The sequence below is a fragment of the Eretmochelys imbricata genome, chromosome 10 (genome assembly GCF_965152235.1).
Source record: "Eretmochelys imbricata isolate rEreImb1 chromosome 10, rEreImb1.hap1, whole genome shotgun sequence".
Classification (NCBI taxonomy): domain Eukaryota; kingdom Metazoa; phylum Chordata; order Testudines; family Cheloniidae; genus Eretmochelys; species Eretmochelys imbricata.
Window position 1 is genome coordinate 43,255,773 of NC_135581.1, and position 25,062 is coordinate 43,280,834.

General features: G+C 47.3%; 1 protein-coding gene across 50 annotated transcripts in view; it reads left to right on the top strand.

The window, feature by feature from the left end:
* CELF6 (CUGBP Elav-like family member 6) overlaps positions 1 to 25,062 on the top strand; it is a 207,518-nt gene that overhangs the window by 160,859 nt on the left and 21,597 nt on the right. For 25 of the 50 annotated variants that reach the window (XM_077827536.1, XM_077827537.1, XM_077827530.1 and 22 more), the window contains one exon: positions 1,532 to 1,615. The exons of 17 other annotated variants lie outside the window; for them this stretch is intronic. In XM_077827536.1, coding sequence (XP_077683662.1) covers positions 1,532 to 1,615 — 84 coding nt within the window. Of the gene's footprint in view, positions 1 to 1,531; positions 1,676 to 25,062 lie in introns of all 50 variants that reach the window. 8 more of the 50 variants (XM_077827526.1, XM_077827579.1, XM_077827528.1 and 5 more) reach the window with 1 other exon arrangement.

Consider the following 25,062-nt stretch of genomic DNA (forward strand, 5'->3'; position numbering starts at 1 on the left):
GTGTGTGTGGCGGGAGAAAGAGAGAGCCCATTAAAAAGGAAAGATAAGTGAATGATGTTAGACTTTGCTGCTTCAAAGACCATAGAAGGTCTCAGAACAAAAGATTTCCAGGCCAGGAGATAAATAAGCAGACCCAGTAATTTGAAAGGAAATATCGAGGCAGATCTATTTTCCTGGGTTGAGGTAGGGCCCCTCATCTCAAAAAAGATATACTGGCATTAGAAAAGGTTCAGAAAAGGGCAACTAAAATGATTAGGGGTTTGGAACGGGTCCCATATGAGGAGAGATTAAAGAGGCTAGGACTTTTCAGCTTGGAAAAGAGGAGACTAAGGAGGGATATGATAGTGGTATATAAAATCATGAGTGGTGTGGAGAAAGTGAATAAGGAAAAGTTATTTACTTGTTCTCATAATATAAGAACTAGGGGCCACCAAATGAAATTAATGGGCAGCAGGTTTAAAACAAATAAAAGGAAGTTCTTCTTCACTCAGCACACAGTCAACCGGTGGAACTCCTTGCCTGAGGAGGTTGTGAAGGCGAGGACTATTACAGGGTTTAAAAGAGAACTGGATAAATTCATGGAAGTTAAGTCCATTAATAGCTATTAGCCAGGATGGGTAAGGAATGGTGTCCCTAGCCTCTGTTTGTCAGAGGGTGGAGATGGATGGCAGGAGAGAGATCACTAGATCATTACCTGTTAGGTTCACTCCCTCTGGGGCACCTGGCATTGGCCACTGTCGGTAGACAGGATACTAGGCTGGATTGACCTTTGGTCTGACCCAGTGTGGCCATTCTTATGTTCTTATGATTGAAGTCCATGCTACCGGAGATACTTAATAGAAATCAGCCATATCCCAGAGGAAGAAGAATTACTGGTAGCATGTGTGTGTATATGCTAGGTGTTTTAATGTAATCCCAGAGATTGATGGTTGGATGGTGTGTAGATGAATGGAAAGGATGGATGAGAAGACAGATAAGTGATAGGTGATGTGCAAATAGAGAAATAGGGAAATTGAGACATGCCAGGAAAGGTGGGTGAAAAAAATGAAAAGAAAAAGATGAAAGGAAACATAGCTGGAGAGGTGGAGTGGGGTGATGAACAGAGTAATGGGTATATGCAGGGACCTGAATGAACTGGTGAAAGGAAGTAGCTGAATTGCCAAGTGAACATTTAGATAGATTGCTGAATGGGCAAACAGTTACATGAAAAGACCTAGAGATGTAGAGAGAAATGTGTGGGCATAGGTGGCTGGTTGGGTATGTCAACACAGGGCTAAGCAAAGCAATGCTGGGCCATATGGGTGAATGGAGTAACAGGTAGCTGGACACATTTAGAAAGAGATGGGTGGGTGGACTGACAGAAGGATGCACTAGTAATTTACTAGAGAGATCACTCAGTGACTGAAGATGCTCATTACAATGCCAGCTCAAGTACAGTACACTGCGCAAGTCTGAGAAAGAGGAGGAAGGCACATGTGGCCTCTTTGCTAATGGGCGGCTGTTCTTTGTGTGTGCACGTGTGTTATCCCAGGTCCCGAAGGATGTAACCTGTTTATTTATCACCTGCCCCAGGAGTTCGGAGATGCGGAGCTCATGCAGATGTTTTTGCCTTTTGGCAATGTCATCTCTGCCAAAGTCTTTGTTGACCGTGCCACCAACCAAAGTAAATGCTTTGGTAAGTACCAGAGAACCTGCTCTCATCTTTCCCTCCAGGAGTTTTGCAGCATTGGCTCCTTTGGATAGTTGGGTCTCCTGTTGCATTTCACACAAAAGAGCATTTTGATGCATAGTGATGCTATGCTTCATTAAGGAGCCAATTAAGCCAATCGGTGGCCAGGTTTACCAGCAAATCTGAGCTATTTGGGAAACACGTGGGACATTTCTTCAATCCCACTCCAGTTACACACAAAGCAATCTGCATATGAACTTTTCTGCCTGAACTGATAGCAGAGAGACTAGACCCTGCATCCCCTCTGCAATCACATCATTATTGATATGTCCAGTCTGTTACATGAATAGGCTGGAACCATGTCTGAAAGGACTGACCACTCAAGGAACCAACAACACTTCTAGGTGGGCTTCTGAAGGAGGTGGTGCAGAATGGTACTCCGTACACCAGGGTGGTATGTTAGTGCATTCCATTCGGACAGGAGCTTACCTGATTAGGGAGGCTGCTTGCACAGGTCTCACTGTGTTCCAGAGGCTGAGATGTTCCCCTTAGAAATGGATAAAAGTTGAGTTCTGCAACATGAAATGTACCCAAATACGCAGGGTTTTGTGGCAAAGTTCCAGCAAAGTGAAACTGGTGGAATGTTATGTCTGGGGCTTCCTTCCTTTCATTCATAAGAACATAAGTATGGCCATACTGGGTCAGACCAAAGGTCCATCTCACCCAGTATCCTGTCTTCTGACAGTGGCCAATGCCAGGTGCCCAAGAGGGAATGAACAGAACAGGTAATCATCAAGTGATCCATCCCCTGTCACCCATTCCCAGCTTCTGGCAAACAGAGGCTAGGGACACCCCCATCCCTGCCCATCCTGGCTATTTGCCATTGATGGACCTATCCTCCATGAATTTATCTAGTTCTTTTTTGAACCTTGTTGTAGTCTTGGTCTTCACAACATCCTCTGGCAAGGAGTTCCACAGGTTGACTGTGCATTATGTGAAAAAATACTTCCTTTTGTTTGTTTTAAACCTGCTGCCTATTAATTTCATTTGGTGACTTCTAGTTCTTGTGTTATGAGGAGGAATAAATAACACTTCCTAATTTACTTTCTCCACACCAGTCATGATTTTATAGACCTCTATCATATCCCCCCCAGTCATCTCTTTTCCAAGCTGAAAAGTCCCAGTCTTATTAATCTCTCTTTATATGGAAGCTGTTCCATACCCCTAATCATTTTTGTTGCTCTTTTCTGAACCATTTCCAATTTCAATATATATATTTTTGAGATGAGGTGACCACATCTGCACCCAGTATTCAAGATGTGGGTGTACCATGGATTTATATAGAGGAAATACAATATTTTCTGTCTTATTATCTATCCCTTTCTTAATGATTCCCAACATACTGTTTGCTTTTTTGACTGCTGCTGCACATTGAGTGGATGTTTTCAGAGAACTATCTACAATGACTCCAAAATCTCTTTCCTGAGTGATATCAGCTAATTTAGACCCCATCATTTTATATGTATAGCTGGGATAATGTTTTCCAATGTGCATTATTTTGCATTTATCAACACTGAATTTCGTCTCCCATTTTGTTGCCCAGTCACCCAGTTTTGTGAGATCCTTTTGTAGCTCTTTGCAGACTGCTTGGGACTTAACTATCTTGAGTAGTTTTGTATCATCTGCAAATTTGCCACCTCACTGTTTACCCCTTTTTCTAAGTCATTTATGAATATGTTGAATAGGATTAGTCCCAATACAGACCCCTGGGGGACACCACTATTTACCTCTCTCCATTCTGAAAACTCACCATTTATTCCTACCCTTTGTTTCCTATCTTTTAACCAGTTACCAGTCCATGAGAGGACCTTCCCTCTTATCCCATGACAGCTTACTTTGCTTAACAGCCTTTGGTGAGGGATCTTGTCAAAGGCTTTCTGAAAATCTAAGTACACTATAATCAACTGGATCCCCCTTGTCCACATACTTGTTGACGCCCCCAAAGAATTCTAGTAGATTGGTGAGGCATGATTTCCCTTTACAAAAACCATGTTGACTCTTACCCAACAAATTATGTTAATCTATGTATCTGACAATTTTCTTCTTTACTCTAGTTTCAACCAGTTTGCCCGGTACTGAAGTCATGCTTGCTGGCCTGTAATTGCTGGGGTCACCTCTGGAGCCCTTTTTAAAAATTGGCGTCACATTAGCTATCCTCCAGTCATTTGGTACATAAGCTGATTTAAATGATACATTACAGACTACAGTTAGTAGTTCTGCAATTTCACATCTGAGTTCCTTCAGAACTCTTGGGTGAATACCATCTGGTCCTGGTGACTTACTACTGTTTAGTTTATCAGTTTGTTCCAAAACCTCCTCAAATGACACCTCAATCTGGGACAGTTCCTCAGATTTGTCACCTATAAAGAATCGCTTAGGTTTGGGAATCTCCCTCACGTCCTCAGCCGTGAAGACCAATGCAAAGAATTCATTTAGTTTAACTGCAATGGCTCTATCATCCTTGAGTGCTCCTTTAGCATCTTGATCGTCCAGTGGCCCCACTGGTTGTTAGCAGGCTTCTTGCGTCTGATGTACTTAAAACAAAATTTGCTATTAGTTTTTGAGTCTTTGGCTAGCTGTTCTTCAAATTCTTTTTTGGCCTTCCTAATTATATTTTTACACTTTATTTGCCAGACTTTATGCTCCTTTCTATTTACCTCACTAGGATTTAACTTCCACTTTATAAAGGATGCCTTTTTGTCTCTCACTGCTGCTTTTACTTTGTTGTTTAGCCACAGTGGCACTTTTTTGGTTCTCTTACTATGTTTTTTCATTTGGGGTATACGTTTAAATTGAGCCTCTATTATGGTGTCTTTAAAAAGTTTCCATGCAAATTGCTGGGATTTCACTTTTGGCACTGTACCTTTTAATTTTTGTTTAACTAACTTCCTCATTTTTTTGTAGTTCCCCTTTCTGAAATTAAATGCTACAGTGTTGGGCCGCTGCGGTGTTTTCCCTGCCATAGGGATTTTACGCTTAATTATATTATGCTTAAGGATCCGTGTTTGTCACAGAGGTCACGGAAGCCACGGATTCTGTGACTTTCCATAACCTCCATGACTTCTGCAGCAGTCCGTGGGGCTGGCCTGGGAGCTACCTGAGCAGCTCAGGCAGCCCCTGGGCCATTCACACCAGCTGCTGCTGGGGCAGTCTTGGACCCCACCGCCCCCCAGCAGAAGGAGTTTGGGTGGTGGGGGCCTCAGGGCTGGGGATTAGGGTGCGGGGGCGGTGCTTGGGGGGGGGGCTCCCCAGAAAGGTGACAGCAACTCCCCTGCCCGCAGACACCTCCCCCACAGCTCCCATTGGCCGCAGTTCCCAACCAATGGGGGGTGCCGGGGGTGCTTGGGGGGGCAGCTGCAGGGGCACTCTGGAGTGTGGGGGCTTGGGAAAGAGCGGAGGTAGCATGTGGAGCTAGGAGCTGGAGGTCACTGCTTCCAGAAGCCGGGTAGGGAAACTGCCCCAGGTCCACCAAACCTCCCCCTCCACCCCCAAGTACCCATGACACCGCCCCCCCCAGGCCACAACCTCCCCCTGTGGCACCCCTGGGACTGCCACCCCCAGCACACCCCTGCCCCCCACCAGCACCTGCAGTGCCCCCAGGGCCGCCCCCTGGAGCCACTTCCCCTCTCAAGTTTTAGTCAGGGGTATATAGTAAAAGTCATGGTCAGGTCCCGGGCTGTGAATTTTTGTTTTTTGCCCTTGACCTGTCCATGACTTTTACTAAAAATACCCGTGACTAAAACGTATCCTTCGTTATGGTCACGATTACCAAGCAGTCCAGCTATATTCACCTCTTGGACCAGATCCTGTGCTCCACTTAGCCCTGGTCTACACTAGGACTTTAGGTCGAATTTAGCAACGTTAAATCGATGTAAACCTGCACCCGTCCACACGATGAAGCCCTTTTTTTCGACTTAAAGGGCTCTTAAAATCGATTTCCTTACTCCACCCCTGACAAGTGGATTAGCGCTTAAATCGGCCTTGCCAGGTCGAATTTGGGGTACTGTGGACACAATTCGACGGTATTGGCCTCCGGGAGCTATCCCAGAGTGCTCTATTGTGACCGCTCTGGACAGCACTCTTAACTCAGATGCATGGCCAGGTAGACAGGAAAAGAACCGCGAACTTTTGAATCTCATTTCCCGAGACTGCGGGAACTGTGGGATAGCTCACCACAGTGCAACACTCCGGAAGTCGACGCTTGCCTCGGTACTGTGGAAGCACTCCGCTGAGTTAATGCACTTAATGCACTTAGAGCATTTTCTGTGGGGACACACACACTCGAATATATAAAACCGATTTCTAAAAAACCGATTTTATAAAGTCGACCTAATTTCGTAGTGTAGACATACCCTTAGAACTAAATCAAGAATTGCCTCTCCTCTTGTGGGTTCCAGGACTGGCTGCTCCAAGAAGCAGTGATTTAAGGCATCGAGAAACTGTATCTCTTCATCCTGTCCTGAGGTGACATGTACCCAGTCAAATATGGGGATAGTTGAAATCCCCCATTATTATTGAGTTTTTTATTTTTATAGCCTCTCTAATCTCCTTGAGCATTTCATAGTCACTATCACCATCCTGGTCAGTGGTCGGTAATATATCCCTACTGCTATATTCTTATTATTAGAGCATGGACTTACTCGCCATAGAGATTCTATGGTACAACTTGGTTCATTTAAGATTTTTACTTCATTTGACACTCTGCTTTCTTTCACATATAATGCCACTCCCCCCTGCCCCACAGCATGACCTGTTCTGTCCTTCCGATATATTTTGTACCCTGGTATTACTGTGTCCCATTGATTATCCTCATTCCACCAAATGTCTGTGATGCCTATTATATCAATCTCCTCATTTAATACGAGGCACTCTAGTTCACCCATCTTATTATTTAGACTTCTAGCATTTGTATATAAGCACTTTAAAAAATCCTCACTTTTTATCTGTCTGCCATTACATGATGTAATTGAATGGGACTCTTTTTCATTTGATTGTTTCTCATCAGATCCTACCCATATTTTATCATCTTCATCCTCTCTTCCTTACTAGGACATAGAGAATCTTCATTAATAGAACCTCCCCTAAAGGATGTCTCTGTCAGAACCACGTGCTCCTCCGTACATGTTGGCTTTCTACCCCTTCCCTCCCTCCCTCACCCCCTCCTATTTCCAAGAAAATTACATGTTGCCTAGATTTTGTAAACTTTATAGACCTTGGCCTGAAGAAAATGACAAACAAAATCACTTCTCATGCACTTTTTGTGTAGGTACCGGGACTTGAGCGGGATGTCATGCATTAGCCTTCTAGTCAATGGTCTGCCCTGAAAAGAGTTGTGTAGAGCAAAGCACTGCAATTCCCGTCAGCCAGTGGGGCAGCCTGATGCCTCAGCACAGTTTGTTGAGGTTTTGACAAGCAGTGGTGGCTAAGGCAATTGGAGTGCAGTGCGTACTTCCATCCAGGTAAGACAAGGAGGACTGATACTATGGTGATGGGTTTGGTATAGGAAAGTGGATGGATGATTGGTAGATATCCCTGCAGTGAGCTGGGATGAGCCAGGTAGCACTTAGGCTTCATGATGGCTAGATACTACCTCTAGGAGTACAGAGCCATCCCAGAGAACAACTATTTTTCCTATCCTTTACTCTGACCTAGGCCTGGGTGGTCACTAAGTCCTGGACCAGGTGTGGCTTCTTTGGTGGGCAGAAAAGTATGTTAATTAGTGAGAAAAGATGGTTTCAGGTGAAACGTCACAAGCTTTCCCAACCCTGCAGAGGTGGGACAAAGACAAACTTGTGCCCAGAGGGCATGTGAAGACATTTACAAAGCCCTCTTTATGTGTAGAGGATGGAAGTACCATGAAGTCAGCTCCCTCAAGTCTTTATCTCATGCCAGGACCTGCTCAGGCAACAGGCGTAACATAATGATCAGTTTTATGTTGCATAGTCACTGTGCTGCGTATAAAGAATGTTATAAAAGGGACCAGCAGTCTTGTGTCCAAAATCAGTTTAAAATAGAAAGCAGGCATGGCAGAAAGTCTGTCTGATTTCACTTTCCACTAACCAGAACAGACCCCTATAAACACGTCCATGCCTACCTTGGGCCAGCTCTTCAGCTGGCATACAGAAGTGTGGTTTCATTGAGGTCCATGGAACTAGTGCAGTTTACACTAACTGAAGCTCAAGCCCAGTTATTTTATGGCTATTGAAGTCCTGAACAAACCCATGCAGCCAAAAAATCAAAAGACCTGTATTCATGTGAGCAAAGTCAGCACACAGGGCTGGTCCAGTCAGAGAGACAGGATGGTTCAGTGGCAAGGGTACTAGCGCAGTACTCAGTTGATAGGGCTATACCACAGACTCTGCGTATGACCTTGGGCATATCACTTAGTCTCGCTGTGCCTCAGTTCCCCCTCTGTGAAATGGAAATGATAGTTCTTACCTACCTCACAAGGTGTTGTAAGGCTAAGTAGATGAAAGAATTCAAGGCACCCCCATGATCATGGGGGGCCACATAGGTTTAATCAAAGTCCAGATGAACTTAGGGCAGGTGTTTTTCATGGCAGCTTGCACTAGGAAGCCCCAGTGAAAAGAGCAGAGGTTGTGCAAATGGAGTAAGTAGCGAGAGGCTGGGCACAGGATCCTCAGCATTTCACTCTGCAGCTCTCCTGGACGTTTGTTCCAGTGTGGCCATCCCACTCCCCCACCCGCTCCTGCTCAGCACTCAGCTCACAGACAAAAGCAGGGGGCAGGAGTCATGGCTTGTTTCGAAATCTTGTACTCCTGAGACTAATAACAAAATCCCCGCCTGGCACGTGCTGCTATCCCAGTGGGAGGAGTATGGAAGGAGACAGTGTCACAGCCAAAGCAGCCAGACTCCCCAAACCCACAGGTTTGATTCCCTCCCCCAGACTCAACTCACCCCGTCAGTTTTCTGAGGCGGATAAACTGAGTACTGGCCTCTGGCTAGTGACCTTAAAACTCAAGATCTTCTGTGTGTGTACGAAAGAGCCCCTGGCCCTTTCCTTAAGATGAATCATAGAATCATAGAATATCAGGGTTGGAAGGGACCTCAGGAGGACGTCTAGTCCAACCCCCTGCTCAAAGCAGGATCAATCGCCAACTAAATCATCCCAGCCAGGGCTTTGTCAAGCCCTTAAAAACTTCTAAGGAAGGCGATTCCACCACCTCTCTAGGTAACGCATTCCAGTGTTTCACCACCCTCCTAGTGAAAAAGTTTTTCCTAAGATCCAACCTAAACCTCCCCCACTGCAACTTGAGACCATTACTCCTTGTTCTGTCATCTGCTACCACTGAGAACAGTCTAGATCCATCCTCTTTGGAACCCCCTTTCAGGTAGTTGAAAGCAGCTATCAAATCCCCCCTCATTCTTCTCTTCCGCAGACTAAACAATCCCAGTTCCCTCAGCCAGCCTCTCCTCATAAGTCATGTGTTCCAGTCCCCTAATCATTTTTGTTGCCCTCCGCTGGACGTTTTCCAGTTTTTCCACATTCTTCTTGTAATGTGGGGCCCAAAACTGGACACAGTACTCCAGATGAGGCCTCACCAATGTCGAATAGAGAGGAACGATCACGTCCCGCAATCTGCTGGCAATGCCCCTACTTATACATCCCAAAATGCCACTGGCCTTCTTGGCAACAACAGCACACTGTTGACTCATAGCCAGCTTTTCGTCCACTGTAACCCCTAAGTACTTTTCTGCAGAACTGCTGCCTAGCCATTCGGTCCCCAGTCTGTAGCGGTGCATGGGATTCTTCCGTCCTAAGTGCAGGACTCTGCACTTGTCCTTGTTGAACCTCATCAGATTTCTTTTGGCCCAATCCTCTAATTTGTCTAGGTCCCTCTGTATCCTATCCCTACCCTCCAGCATATCTACCTCTCCTCCCAGTTTAGTGTCATCTGCAAACTTGCTGAGGGTGCAATCCACACTATCCTCCAGATCATTTATGAAGATATTGAACAAAACCGGCCCGAGGACTGACCCTTGGGGCACTGCACTTGATACCAGCTGCCAACTAGACATGGAGCCATTGATCACTACCCGTTGAGCCCGACAATCTAGCCAACTTTCTATCCACCTTATAGTGTATTCATCCAGCCCATACTTCTTTAACTTTCTGGCAAGAATACTGTGGAGACCGTGTCAAAAGCTTTGTTAAAGTCAAGGAACAACACGTCCACTGCTTTCCCCTCATCCACAGAGCCAGTTATCTTGTCACAGAAGGCAATTAGATTAGTCAGGCATGACTTGCCCTTGGTGAATCCATGCTGACTGTTCCTGATCACTTTCCTCTCCTCTAAGTGCTTCAGAATTGATTCCTTGAGGACCTGCTCCATGATTTTTCCAGGGACTGAGGTGAGGCTGACTGGCCTGTAGTTCCTCCTTCTTCCCTTTTTTAACGATGGGCACTATATTAGCCTTTTTCCAGTCGTCCGGCACTTCCCCCGATCGCAATGAGTTTTCAAAGATAATGGCCAATGGCTCTGCAATCACAACCACCCACTTGAGCACTCTCGGATGCAGCGCATCCGGCCCCATGGACTTGTGCTCGTCCAGCTTTTCTAAATAGTCCCGAACCACTTCTTTCTCCACAGAGGGCTGGTCACCTCCTCTCCATGCTGTGCTGCCCAGTGCAGTAGTCTGGGAGCTGACCTTGTTCGTGAAGACAGAGGCAAAAAAAGCATTGAGTACATTAGCTTTTTCCACATCCTCTATCAGTAGGTTGCCTCCCTCATTCAGTAAGGGGCCCACACTTTCCTTGACTTTCTTCTTCTTGCTAACATACCTGAAGAAACCCTTCTTGTTACTCTTAACATCTCTTGCTAGCTGCAACTCCAGGTGTGATTTGGCCTTCCTGATTTCACTCCTGCATGCCAGAGCCATATTTTTATACTCTTCCCTGGTCATTTGTCCAATCTTCCACTTCTTGTAAGCTTCTTTTTTGTGTTTAAGATCAGCAAGGATTTCACTGTTAAGCCAAACTGGTCGCCTGCCATATTTACTATTCTTTCTACATATAGGGATGGTTTGTCCCTGTAACCTCAATAAGGATTCTTTAAAATACAGCCAGCTCTCCTGGACTCCTTTCCCCCTCATATTATTCTCCCAGGGGATCCTGCCCATCAGTTCCCTGAGGGAGTCAAAGATGAGAGGTGTGCCCATCTCCCCTGACCTCTCTGGCTATGTTGTGCCCTGGAGATGGCTGTACGTTGGGCTGTCAAGCATTTTGGAAAGCTGTGGGTTGTGAAATACAGGAGGTGTTATTGTGATGCATGGGATCAGCTGTCTTTGCCTTCAACATTGATACACCTGAACCAAGTAAACTACAGTGTGTTCACCTCACATTTACTGCATCAAGCCAGTTATTAGGCACAGACCCATCATGTCTATAGACTGCCCGGGGTGGGGGGTTTTACTACTGTTGGGATAATCCTGGGAATGGGGCTAGGAATATATGCTTTTATATAAGCTATCAACACACTGGTAAGATACTTTGCAGCTGGTCTTCCACTCCAGACGTGCTGTGGCAATCCCTTAGCATCCCACTGAAATCAATGGGATACCCTTGGTACAGTACATCGTTCAGCAAAGGGAGGTGCATCCTGCCTGAGGAATGTGGCATACTTAGCAGCATGCTTACATGGACAAGATGGTACCATTTCTCCAAGGGAGAACAAACCTTTTGAATTGGCATTAAAGACTCAGGTTGGTATAAATCACGTAACTCCATTGGTAACACTAATTTTCACTGCTGAGTATTTGGTCCTAGAAGAAGACAGTCCCTGTCGTGATGATTTCTCATATAGCTGGACAGATGTCAGAGGCCATTCAGGTGTGGTACAACCTTATAAATCGCAGCAGCTGTGTTCATTGCTGTTGACCATGCTAGGCTGCCCTGCAGTGAGTCAATAATCGTCTCTTTCAGCCTGGTTTAGTTGCATGGCACTGCCAAGAGCTCCTGAGTAAGTTCTGAGGCACCTTGCATTGGCATAGAGCTGAGAAATATGAGCATGCTATGACAGCCAGTAGATGCCAAGTGTAAGGATGCAGCCTCTGGCGGGACACAACTGAGAGTATCAATTAAGGACAAATTGCTTAGAGCAGGGCAGTCACAGCCCAAGGCTGGGTGTCCTTTATTATTAAGGCACGCCAAACAGCCAAACAGAGAGGACTTAGGTTTTACCCCACTGGCTAACTAGAAGTCATACGAGCAACTCCCTTAGATACTCCAGTTTCCCAGTTTCACCACCAGCACCACTCCTTACGGGGATGAATGGTTATGAAAACCAATACCTCAGTAAAAGAAAAAAGGTTCTCCCGATCCCAAAGGAACAAGCCTCAGACCCAGGTCAATATACAAGTCGAATCTTATCCACAAATCACGCTGTTGCCAATCCTTTAGAATCTAAAATCTAAAGGTTTATTCATAAAAAGAAAGAAATATAGATGAGAGCTAAAATTACTTAAATGGAATCAATTATGTACAGTAATGGCAAAGTTCTTGATTCAGGCTTGTAGCAGTAATGGAATAAACTGCAGGTTCAAATCAAGTCTCTGGAGTACATCCACAGCTTGGATGGGTCATTCAGTCCTTTATTCTAAGCTTCAGTGTAGCAAAGTTCCTCCAGAGGTAAGAAGCAGGATTGAAGACAAAATGGAGGAGTTTCCAAGGCCTTTTATATCCTCTGCCATGTGGAAGGACACCCCTTTGTTCTTATTGTGGAAAATCACAGCAGCAAGGTGAAAAGAACAAGGAGTACTTGTGGCACCTTAGAGACTAACAAATTTATTTGGGCATAAGCTTTCGTGGGCTAAAACCCATTTCATCAGATGCATGCAGTGGAAAAGACAGTGGGAAGATATATATACACAGAGAAAGCTTATGCCCAAATAAATTTATAAGTCTCTAAGGTGCCACAAGTACTCCTCGTTCTTTTTGCTGATACAGACTAACACGGCTACCACCCTGAAACCAAGCAGCAAGGTGGAGTTTGGAGTCACATGGGCAAGTCACATGTCCATGCATGACTCACTTTTTCACAGGTAGAGCAGCCATTGCTCACATGCTACCTTGAATGTCCCCAGGAAGACTCCTCGTATGTGGACTGGAGTCCCCCACAGTCCATTGTCAGTTAAATGTTTCTTGACTGGGCACTTAATCTGAAGAGTCCCTTCTCAATAAGCTGGCCAATTGCTTCACTGATGCTACTTAGAATCAAACACATTGAGATACAAGTACATAGCAAATATTTATAATTTTAAATACAAAAATGATATATGCATGCAGATAGCATAATCATAACCAGCAAATCATATCCTTTTTATAGACATCTCACTCGACAACCTTTGTACAATATTTGCTGCAAATATATAACAGTGATTGCAACAATGATCTATATGGTCACAGTTCATGTCAATAACGTCACACCAAGGTCAGGACCTGTAGATAGATCTCCACTGTTATGATGATCAACACCCCCAACAGCACACCTTTCAAGACCCAGGGGTCCTAGGACATGCCTATCACAACATGTGGTATATCTCATCCAGTGCACCCACAACAACTATGTGGGCGAAACCGTTCACTAAGCTCTCGAATGAATTCACACAGGAAAACGATAAGACAATAACACCCTGTCACCTGCGGGTGAACAGTTTTCACACAATGATCGCTCTATATCTAACCTCTCGGTCATCATTTTCAAAGGAAACCTGCACAATGCCTTCAAAAGACCAGCCTGGGAGCTTAAATTTATAACACTGCTAGACACTAAAGATCGTGGACTGGACAGAGACACTGGAATCATTGATTATTACAACAATCGATAACCCACTAACAACCCCCCCAAGCTGCCATTTTCCCCCTCCCTTCTTCCCCCCTATGACTGCAGGGGTGTTAACAGACCACTTCATGTTGAATGGTCCCTTGAAATACGGGTTAATGACTTATACTAAACAATCTGTTCCACCTTGTGTTTCGCTGTGATTCTCTGAGTACCTTCCCCAGACCTGAAGAAGAGCTCTGTGTGGCTCGAAAGCTTGTCTCAGGCCCTGTCTACACTGGCAAGTTTCTGCGCAGTAAAGCAGCTTTCGGGTGACCAACCGTCATCCCCACCCCATAAATTCCTTTGGAATTTTGAAAGTCCCCTTCCTGTTTGCTCAGTGATGCATGCAGTGGTCTCAGCGCATCTTTCCAGGTGGCGATGCCTGCTCCATGCACCAAGCGATCCCCAGCTTGGAGCAATGCTGAACTGCTGGACCTCATCAGCATTTGGGGAGAGGAGGCTGTGCAGTCCCAGCTGCGCTCCAGCCATGGGAGTTATGATACCTACAGACAGATTTCACAATGGATGACAGAAAGAGGCCATGACCAGGATGCCTTGCAGTGCAGGGTAAAAGTGAAGGAGCTGCAGAACGCCTACCACAAGGCGCTGCGCCCACGAGCTGCCGGTTCTATAAAAAGCTGGACGCGATACTCTGTGGCGACCCCATCTCCACTGCGAAGACCAATATGGATACTTCATTGGCTCATGTGCCAGTCAAGAGTGGACCGAGCCAGGAGGAGGAAATCTTGGATGAGGATGTGGAGCGGGACCCAGAGGCAGAGGATGACTCAGACGTCAGAGATGCATGCAGCCAGGAGCTCTTTTCTACCCTGGGAGGAGGCTAGCCAGTCACAGCTGTCAGATGTTGGTGAAGCGCAAACAGGAGAGGAAGCCCCTGGTAAGTGGATTTGATTTTGGGAATCACTGATGCAAATTGTTGGGGGCAGGAGGGTTGCAGAAAGCAGGCGTGTCTCCCACCACATGCCTAGTCTGAGCGCCGTAACAGGCTGTTGATTGATTCCCTCACTTCACGGGAATCTCCCTCAGAGATCTCCAGAAAACTCTTGTAGAAATACTGGGCAATCCACTGCCACAGGTTCTTCGGCAGAGCTGCTTTGTTTCTTGCCCCATTAACAGTACCTTTTCCGCACTACTGTGCCGTCACAGGGAGAGTGCGGACAGGAGGGGGAACATTGCTGCACACAGGCAAGCTGCATAGGGGCCAGGGCAGAAGCTGCAATCTTGGAGAAGACCCTCCCTTGATTCCCTGCTCACCCTCAGCAGCGAGATATCTTCCATAATGATCACCTCCTGTGGAAAGTGTGGGGACAGGAATGATTATCAGGCCCCCCACTACAGTGCTGGCTTTCCCCAAGAGCCATGTGCCCAGTGTACAGCAGAGTCCAGGAAGAGTGATTTACCCTGCCCTGGTGGCTACTCACCATTATGGGGGTCTTGTGGCTCATGTGTGCTTGCCTGGGGTCAGCCAGTTAGTGACAGGTGTCAGAGTATGGGCTGTGTTTTAATTCACTGAATCTATGTTCTCTGTGTTGCAAACAATACTGCTTCTGTAAAACGTTGTGTTTAAACTTCACAGAGATGACCTTGGGAGCCCAGCCTCCTTCTTTGTTATTGGCAGCTGAAAGGCTGTGCAGAATTAGAAAGCGGCCAAGAAGAACTAAGGAGGACTTTCTGTGTGATGTTATGATGCACTCCGCCACCAGGAAATAGGAATTGAAGGAGTGGCTGGACAGTGAGAAGAGGGACCAAAAGGATAATGCGGCATGCCAGAATAAAGCCACGGAGCGGCTCTTAAAGGTTATGGAGCACCAAGCAGACACGCTCCAGGACATACTAGCTCTGCAAACCGGGCAGCTGTGTGCCCGCCCTCCCCTGCAGCCGCTGTTGCAAAACTCTTTCCCATGCTCCCCCCAGAGACCACCAACACACTCTGATCAACCTCCTGTGTCCAGTCTATACCCATATCATTCCACTCCTCCCCCATCACAGTCCAGCACTGTGGACTTCCACTACCCACTGCACTCAACACCCATCCCTCTGCAGTTTGGCCCTGCTGAAGTACAGTACCCACTGCACTGTACTCCAAAGGAGAAGGTTGGATATGATCCTTGGACATACACAAATCTTTAGCTGTCCCAGGACCCCACCTCCTCCTGGGACCTTCCCTTCCCCCATCTCCCTCACTGCTGATGTTTTTTTTGTTTCTTGTTTGTTTGACTCTCTTCTCCAGTTGTTGTTTTTTAATAAAAGAATTGTGTTGGTTTGAAAGCAATCTTAATTCTATTAATTGAAAGCAAACAGAGACCTGCAAAGCAACAGACAATTATCTTAAACCTTCATATTGCAGCATCTGCACCAATCACAATCACCTCCTAACATTACAAGTACTGCACTCCTGAGCATAGCAACAAATATTAGTGGCTCTCAGCTTTAGATTGCTGCCTCAAGGCATCCCTGATCCTTATGGCCCCGCGCTGTCCCACTCTAATAGCCTGGTCTCTGGCTGTTCAAACTCAGCCACCAAGCACTGAGCCTCTGCGGTCCAGCCATGAGTGAAGCTTTCACTCTTCCCTTCACAAATATTATGGCGCGTACAGCACGCGGCTATAAGCATAGGAATATTGTCATCGGCCAGGTCCAGCGTCCCACAGAGGCAGCGCCAGCGGGCCTTTAAACGGCCAAAAGCACACAAAACAGTCATTCTGCACTTGCTCAACCTGTTGTTGAACCGCTCCTTGCTGCTGTCAAGTTGCCCAGTGTATGGCTTCATAAGCCACAGCATTAAGGGATAGGCAGGGTCTCCCAGGATCACAGTGGGCATTTCTACTTCCCCTACGGTGATCTTCTGGTCCGGAGAGGAAATCCCTGCTTGTAGCTTCCTGAACAGGCCAGTGTTCCGAAAGATGCGTGCATCATGCACCTTTCCAGACCAGCCTGCCTTAATGTCTGTGAAACGCCCACGGTGATCCACAAGCGCCTGGAAAACCATTGAGAAATAACCCTGGCGATTAATGTACTAGTTGGCTAGGTGGTCTGGGGCCAGAACTGGAATATGTGTGCTATCTCTGCCTCCGCAGTTAGGGAAGCCCATTTGTGCAAAGCCATCTACAATGTCATGCACATTGCCCGGTATCATGGTCTTTTGGAGCAGGATGCAATTAATGGCCCTGCAGACTTCCATCAACACGAATCCAGTGGTAGACTTTCCCACTCCGAACTGGTTTACGACTGATTGGTAGCAATCTGAAGTAGCCAGCTTCCACAGTGCAATCGCCACACGCTTCTCCGACAGCAGGGCAGCTCTCATTCTCATGTCCTTGCGCCGCAGCACTGGGGCGAGCTCATCACACAGTCCTATGAAAGTGGCTTTCCTCATCCAAAAGTTCTGCAGCCACTGCTCGTCATCCCAAACGCGCATCATGATGTGATCCGAGCACTCTGTGCTTATTTCCCAAGCCCACAAGTAGCGTTCCACTGTGGTCAGCACCTCTGTGAATGCCACAAGCAATCTCATGTTGTAGCTAGTACACGTGGCGAGATCAATGTTACATTCCTCTTGCCTCTGTAGTTTAAGGAATAACTCCACTGTCACTAGTGATGTGTTGGTCAGCACGAGCAGTATACTGGTCAGCAATTCGGGATCCATTCCTGTAGCCCCAAGAGGCAGGGCACACAGTACACAAACCATTGAAAGATGGCGCCAAATATGGACGGAAGTACAGGGATTGCTGGGAGGCGAAGCAATGCATTGCGGGGCATTGAGACAGGCCCCAGGATGCCCCGCGACCCCCTCCACTTTCCCACAACTCTGAGCGGCAGAAGCAGAAGAGGTGCTCTGTGGGATAGCTGCCCAGAGTGCACTGCTCTGAATAATGCTGCACGTGCTGCAAGTGTGAACACGCTATTGCGCAGGCAGCTGACAGTGTGAACACACAGCAGTGGTTTCCCTTCAACACTCTCTGAGCGGCGCTGCAACTCCCGGCGCTGTAACTCTGCCAGTGTAGACGTGCCCTCTCTCACCAGCAGATGTTGGTCCAATAAAAAATATTATCTCCCCCACCTTGTCTCTGCAATATCCTGGGACCAGCATGGCTGCAACTACACTGCATACAATCATGACTGTGATGCACAGGTAATAGACAATGTCGGGAGGCATTAGTACCCTGCAGTGGAACCTTCACTATCCTTCTAGGGCAGTGTGATCAACAGTGCATTGGAAGAGTGTATTGGAGAGGCAGGAGGGCTCCTAGTGGTTACTCTGGGGGTAAAAGTCACCAGTCCCAAGTTGGTTTCCTCAAACAAGGAGTCATGCTGGACTCTTGGCTCTCACTGCTTTGGGTGGGGGAGGCTGGTAGATATTAAGCAGTGTAATAATAATAGTTGGAAAGCACTGTGCAAACGTATTAATCCTCCATGCATGCTAAGAAGGAAGAGTTCCTCTCCTCTCTGCCACTCCTTCCCCACTCACAGACTCACGCCTCCGCATCACACACACGCCTGCAAACTCATACACAGGAGAGCACATGCTTGCATTTGGAAGCTCAGTCACGCTACTCTCTGCACCCACAGTCCCTTACGCTCCTGCACATTTGTGCATCATATTCACAGTCATGCTCCATACGCAGATCCACACACCAACCCCTGCCCACGTACTCTCAGGAAAACTTATACATGCCTCATCTGTGTTGGCTAAAGTTGAGCTGGAAACTGGAGGGAAAGAAAGGTGATAATATGTAATATAATAATATTTATAATATATAGTCTGGGAGCCTTCCAATTCCATTGTTCCCCCAGAGGGTTTCCCGTTTAGAGTCCCAGCACATTTCTCACCACAGCTCATCTACAAAGCTCACCCAGATATATTCATTACACACAGGTTTTGGCGAGAACACTAGTAGCAACAATGGCTTTTTGTCTTTCCCTGGCATTTCTAGCACATCAGGTATCTGGAACTGTGCAACTGTCTCAGTGATAATGAATCCTTTCGTTGTTGGGTTAAAATGTGCAAAGCATGTATTTTAAGATGTAGCACTGCATTCATTTCAGTGTTAGGCTTCCCAGAAGAACTCACTGTAACAGCTCGGAATAGTTGCACTCTGGAGAAGGTAAAGAAAGCCATTACGGAGCGTGGTGTGTTGGGCTCCCAAATTGCAGCCCTGTCACAATGGGTTAAGTCTCACACTTCCTTGCCACTGCAGAATTCACTTGCTCTCTTTGTGGCTAGAGCTTTAGCTTCACCCTGGTTCACCTGCCCCACCTCTTACAGTTCTCTCCCAGCCAGGCCCCAGCAGGAAATTGCATTGCGATAACTGAAAATGCTGTCAGCTCTTTGGGGCAGAGACCGTAGCTATGATTGGTGTTTCCACAGCTTCTGGTCCACACCTGAGGCACCTAGGCGTGACAGTGATAGATACACCCCTCTGTCCCACATTTTAAACAGCTGCTCTTAAAGAAACGTGTATTTTCTCCAGATACCGTCCTCCAGGGTTCTTGCTCCATCAGCCCTTCGGGTCATCATTTGGGCTCATGTTTTTCTAGTGTTCTGAGGAACCCCCCTCTCACCCTCATGCTCCGGCACCTCTAGGGTTTGGCGCCTCAGCACCTCAGTACTGGCACCTAGTGTCCTGGCACCTGGGCTTTGTTAATGGCCCAGCGCCTGGCTTGGTGCTTCAGTGCATTGTGTTACGGTAGGTGGCGTCTGCCTGGGCACCAGATACATCTAGTCTTTGGTGCCCATCTCGGTGTGCAGAGACCTGTGGTTCAGCACCTGGTGTCTCCCTCGACCCACCTCAGCAGCCGCATTGGTGTCTCAGGTAGTATCACGTCAGGGCCCCGCCATTCTCCTCAGCACTCTGACCCCTTCCTGCAGGATTTCCCTTTGGGGACCCTGGAAATGGGGTTCTTTGTCACTTACCCGAAAAAACAAAACAAGCACCTGAGCTGCTGCTCCTGGCACCAAGCAAAGCGTGCATTAGCAGGGCACTGCGCCAGCCACTGTGCCCCTCCAGGAGTCTCTTAGAATGTGGCCCTAGGCTTCCTGGCTGCTGGGATCCCCTCTGGCAGCAGGAAGGGGTGGAAAGAGAGTGTGGAGTGCTGCAGTCAGGCCCAGCAGCCCCTTTACTTGCCCTGCCTAACACCAGCCTCACTTCCTCCCTCCCCTGGCTGTCTGACTGAAAGCTGGAGCCCATCCAGGCATAGGCGCCGACTTGCCCTCTCCCTGGTGGGTGCTCAACTCCTGCCCCCTGCCCCTGGCCCAGCCTCTTCCTGCCCCTGCACCTCCCCTATTCCACCCCTTCCCCAAAGTCCCCGCCCATACCCTGCCTCTTCTCCACCTCCTCCCCTGAGTGCACTGCGTCCCCGCTCCTCCCCCTCCCTCCTGGAAAGCCCTAAGCGCCGCCAAACATCTGTTAGGCAGCTAGGGGGCAGGAAGCGCTGGGAGGGAGGGGGAGGAGCGGGGACGTGGCACGCTCAGGTGCAGGAGGGGAGAAGGAGGCGAGGAGAGGGAAGCTTGGCTGCCAGTGGGTGCAGAGCACCCACTAATTTTTCCCCAGGGGTGCTCCAGCCCCAGAGCATCCACAGAGTCAGCGCCTATGCATCCAGGTGCCTCTGGCAGATATCTCACTCGCTCACTCATTAGTGGAAGTTGGCCAGGGTCTCTGCAGCCCCTAGTGTCAGGTTCATGCAGGGCTTGACACTTTTGAGTCCTCACTCCACCCAGTTAAAAAGTCTTGTGAAACACCAGATATTAATGTGATCTCAGCAGAGCTGACCCAAGTCCCAAGTTCCTGTGTGGTTCTGTGTTTCACATGGAAAGTTGTGGTGTCACTGGTAATGGGCTTCAGTGCCCATCATGGGTGCTTCAGGCCCTATTGACTGATCCATCTGACCCCATGTTTTGCAAACATAGGCACCCCTTGTTACATAGGCCTCTGAACTTAATTGGGGGTGTCCTGGTCAAGAAGAACTTGCAGGCTGCAATCCAGCCTTGGAGACTACAATTCCCATGATGCTTAGAGGAAGAGACAGACTTCTGCTTCCAAGGGTGAGGCCCTGGAGCCTTGATTTTGGACGCAGAGGCAGATGTGCTTTGTGGGGAGCTGAGGCTGTGTTACTGGTCCCCTGGCCAGGGATGGCAGGTTGCTTTGTGGAGCTCTGGCTCAGCTGGGAGCTGCTGCTGAGAAACTTCCGGGGCTTGGACCAAGGAGGGAGCCAGGCAGGCTATTGCTGGCAGGGGTGCTGGAACAATTTGTGCAGTGGAGGTGCTGTGAGCCATTGAACCAAACTGTAAACCCTGTATATGAAGGAAACCACTTCAAGTCCACCCCCCTCGCCCCTAATTCCAGCACCTATGATTGCTCAGCATCAGTGGAGCTAGAGCAGAGACTGCTGTTGTGCCCAGAGTTGCCTGAGGCTGGCCTGCAGTGACGGCAGTGGAAGGAACCACCGCCTTGTTTGTTGGGGCAGTGTGTGAAGGGGAAGCGGGACAGCAAAGAGAGTTCAGTGTGAGAATAGACTAAGTGGTCTTATTGGCTGGCCAGGATCCAGGTTACTGCCCCCTGGTTCTAACAGCTCCCATCCTCAGGGGCTGTGCAGCTTGGAATGATCCCAGGTTAGATTCACTCTGCCCCATGTTGCCTTGGCTGGACTGCGTTACTTGATCCACAGAGCTTTCCTGGCCCCATCTTCACGATCTTTAAATGCGCCCACACAAGCGTCTAGAACTCTGAAATTAAGAGGAGTTCCCCACTCTGGGGTGGGGTAACTGGTGGCAGTGTAAAGGTAGTGAGTTGGTTACGTTTTATTCATTATTCTAAACAGCATTCATCAGTTGACTGATTGAAGCGCCCCCTACTGACTTAAAGTGATTGTGACATTTTAATTATTCTCAGTCTGTTATAGTGTGTTTTTCTAAATTGTGCAGTGAAGGGGTGCTAACTCTAGTGTAAGCAGGTATTATTTGCAGAGAGTGTATAATTGCTAAATTTGTTAGTCTCTAAGGTGCCACAAGTCCTCCTTTTCTTTTTGCGGATACAGACTAACATGGCTGCTACTCTGAAACCTGCTATTTTTGGGTTAGCCCCATTGCATAGATTAGCTCAGGTTTATTCTTGGAGGCTCCCCAGTCACCCCAGTGGGTGTGTGCAGGGCCCAGCCAGGATTAATTCTGTTACAAGTAAAAGGACTGCAGCAGAGGGGTGGATCTAGGATTCCCACCTAGCCACCACCACCACTGGGATACTCAGGATCTCATTCACTGTTGACAGCATCAGGCACCCAGGGAGGTGTTGCCTGCTCCTGATAACCCAGGGAGAAAAGGAGGGGTTACATTTTGGAGGCACCATTGGGATCCTTCTGCCACCCCCAAATTCTCCAGCAAGAAACCTTTTATATCTATTTTATGCTATTGTAGTTCTGCCTATTTTCCTGAACCCTTCTGGACTTTAGCTAAAGTCCTGGTGTAAAGAGATCGGCGTGCCGCCCAGTCGAGCCCTTATACTGGGTAAGGTGCTACTGTCTGTCAGTTGTTGGGAACTGTGAAAATCTTCGGGAAGACCATGATTTTTACTGTTTGCCGAGGTGACTCTAGCACCCAGACTGTGGCTGTATTGGTGAGAGCAGCTGCTGACTTGGACCCACTGTGTGTACCCCAGGAAGTTGGGATTGTGGGTGAAATTGGCCCCTGGCCTGTGTTTCTGCCTGGGAGTGCCCAAAAAAGGAGACTACACTAGTTGGGACTGCTGATTTTGCAGCTAAATTGAAGGCTTTACTGAAAGATGAGATGGCCATAGTTACACCAGCATCTGTTACGAATGAGCGTCTGATAACTGCACGAGGACAATTGGTGGAAGGTTGTACTCGGCCACTTTGTGAGGGGGCTGGGTACTGTAGCTGAGTTTCTTCTCAGGATAAAACCTACTCCTGCTGGAGAGGGGCAAAGAGTCATGTGGCACCTTATAGACTAACAGACATATTGGAGCATAAGCTTTTGTGGGTGAATACCCACTTCACCGGATGCATGTAGTAGAAATTTCCAGAGGCAGATATCTTCTCCTAACATGAGTGGGATGTGGGCTGTGCAGAAAATACTCAGCGTGAAATCCATCTGATCATAGGTGCCGACTCCGTGGGTGCTCCAGGGCTGGAGCACCCACGGGGAAAAACTGGTGGGTGTTCTGCACCCCACCAGCAGCTCCCCGACCTGCCCCAGCTCACCTCCGCCTCCTCCCCTGAGCGCTCTGCTGCATCGTGCTTCTCCCCCTCTCTCCCAGTGCTTGCACAGCGAAACAGCTGTTTCACACAGCAAGTGCTGGGAGGGAGGGGGGAGGAGGAGGAATGCGGCATGCTCGGGGAAGAGGCAGGTCTGGGGCGGGGATTTGGGGAGGGGTCCAATAGGGACATGGAGAGAGCGGAGTTGGGGCAGGCCCAGGGGCAGGGGGGTGCGAGCACTCACCAGCGCCAAGGAAAGTTGGCACCTGTGTGTCTGACTCTTGACCTTTTCGAGAACAAGCTCCTTGCCTAGCTCTGGCTGTTGTGGAAAATGTTCAGAGACACCTACATCACTTGATGGCTGCTGGAGTAATTTCTGAGTCAGAAAGTCCGTATGCCTCCCCAGTTGTTGTGGTGAGGAAGAGGAATAGGTTTGTCAGAATGTGTGTAGATTATAGACCTCTAAATAGGTGAACCATACCAAATCAAAGGCTGAGGACTGAGGACATCCTTAACTGCTTACATGGAAGTAAATGGCTCATTGTATTACATCTTCGTAGCGGATATAACCTAATACCTATGAACAAGGTGGATAAAGAGAAAACTGTGTTTATCTGTCCACCCAGATTTACCAATTTAAGAGAATGCCCCAAGGCATTTGTGGGGCTTGTATTATCTTTCAAAATTAATGGAGTGAACAGTTGGAGACGTGAATCTCCAGGAGTTACTTGTCTACTTAGGTGACCTAGTTGTTTTTGGGCAGAGTCCTGAAGAATATGAAGAGCAGTTCCTGAAAGTCCTTGATCGTTTGAGAGAGGAAGTCTTGAAACTGTCCTTGGACAAGTGTAAGTTTTTCCATCATTCAGTCTCCTATGTGGGACACATAGTGTCCGAGCAAGGTATTGCCACAGATCCATCAAAAACTGAGGCTCTCTCCATTTGGCTTAGACCACATAACCTGTCTGCCCTGCATTCTTTTTTGGGGTTCTGTGGTTTCTGTATGCACAGTGTGACATAATCACTGAAAGAGCTGTTGCGGGGCTATGCACGATCACTTTGTGGGAATGGATCAAAATCTAAGTCTATACAACTTGATAAAAGCTATTTCCATCCCTCTGAGCCATTTGGAATGATCAGTGTGAAGTGGCCTTCCAGAAAATTAAGGCATGCCTCACCAATGGTCCCATCTTAGCATTTGCCGATCTTCAGAAGCTCATGTTTTGAATGTAGGCATCAGCCTCGATGGCTTAGGAGCAATACTGTATCAAGAACACCCTGAAGGATTGACGCCTTTTACCTTCATCAGCCAGAGCTTGTTGCATACCAAGAAAAACTACCCTGTGCACAAACTTGAATTTCTGGCTTTAAAGTGGGCAATAGTAGACAAGCTGTGTGATTATCTGTGCAGGACGAGGTTTGAGGTTCACATGGATAATAATCCTTTGATCTACATTTTAGCAGCAGCCAAACTGGATGCTACTGATCACCGGTGGTTGGCAGCATTGTCCACCTGCAATTTCAGCCAGGATAGTAAGAACTTGGTTGTCCACACATTGTCTAAACAACCTCATAATGTCCTAGCACCTGAGAATGAATGGGAAGAGGTACCTGACCCAGGGGGTTGAGCATTGTGTCTAGTATCTACAGTTCCTGGGATACTAGCTATGATGTTAACAGCCAGCTCAGACTAGAGCCCTAAGGCAATTCACTGATGTGTGAATATCAAAGAAATATTAAAAGGTCCTGGGGTGTTCAAGCCAATTCATTTGTATGTATAGATTAAAAGGCAATATTAGCGCTATTGTCTTCACTTATCTGTAACTTGTTGATTTACATTATGTATTTGTTAACCCGAGGTTAAAAGGTGTTTTAGTATTTGGATTAGGGCTGTCAAGCAATTTAAAAAAATAATCGCGATTAATCGCACAATTAATTGCACAATTAATCGCACTGTTAAACAATAATGGAATATCATTTATTTAAATATTTTTGGATGTTTTCTACATTTTCAAATGTATTAATTTCAATTACAACACAGGATACAAAGTGTATAGTGCTCACGTTATATTTTTGATTGCAAATATTTGCATAGTAAAAAACAAAAGAAATAGTATATTTTAATTCACTTAATACAAGTACTGTAGTGCAATCTCTTTATCATGAGGGTTGAACTTACAAATGTACAATTATGTGCAAAAAATAACTGCATTCAAAAATAAAAGAATGTAAAACTTTAGAGCCTACAGGTCCACCCAGTCCTAC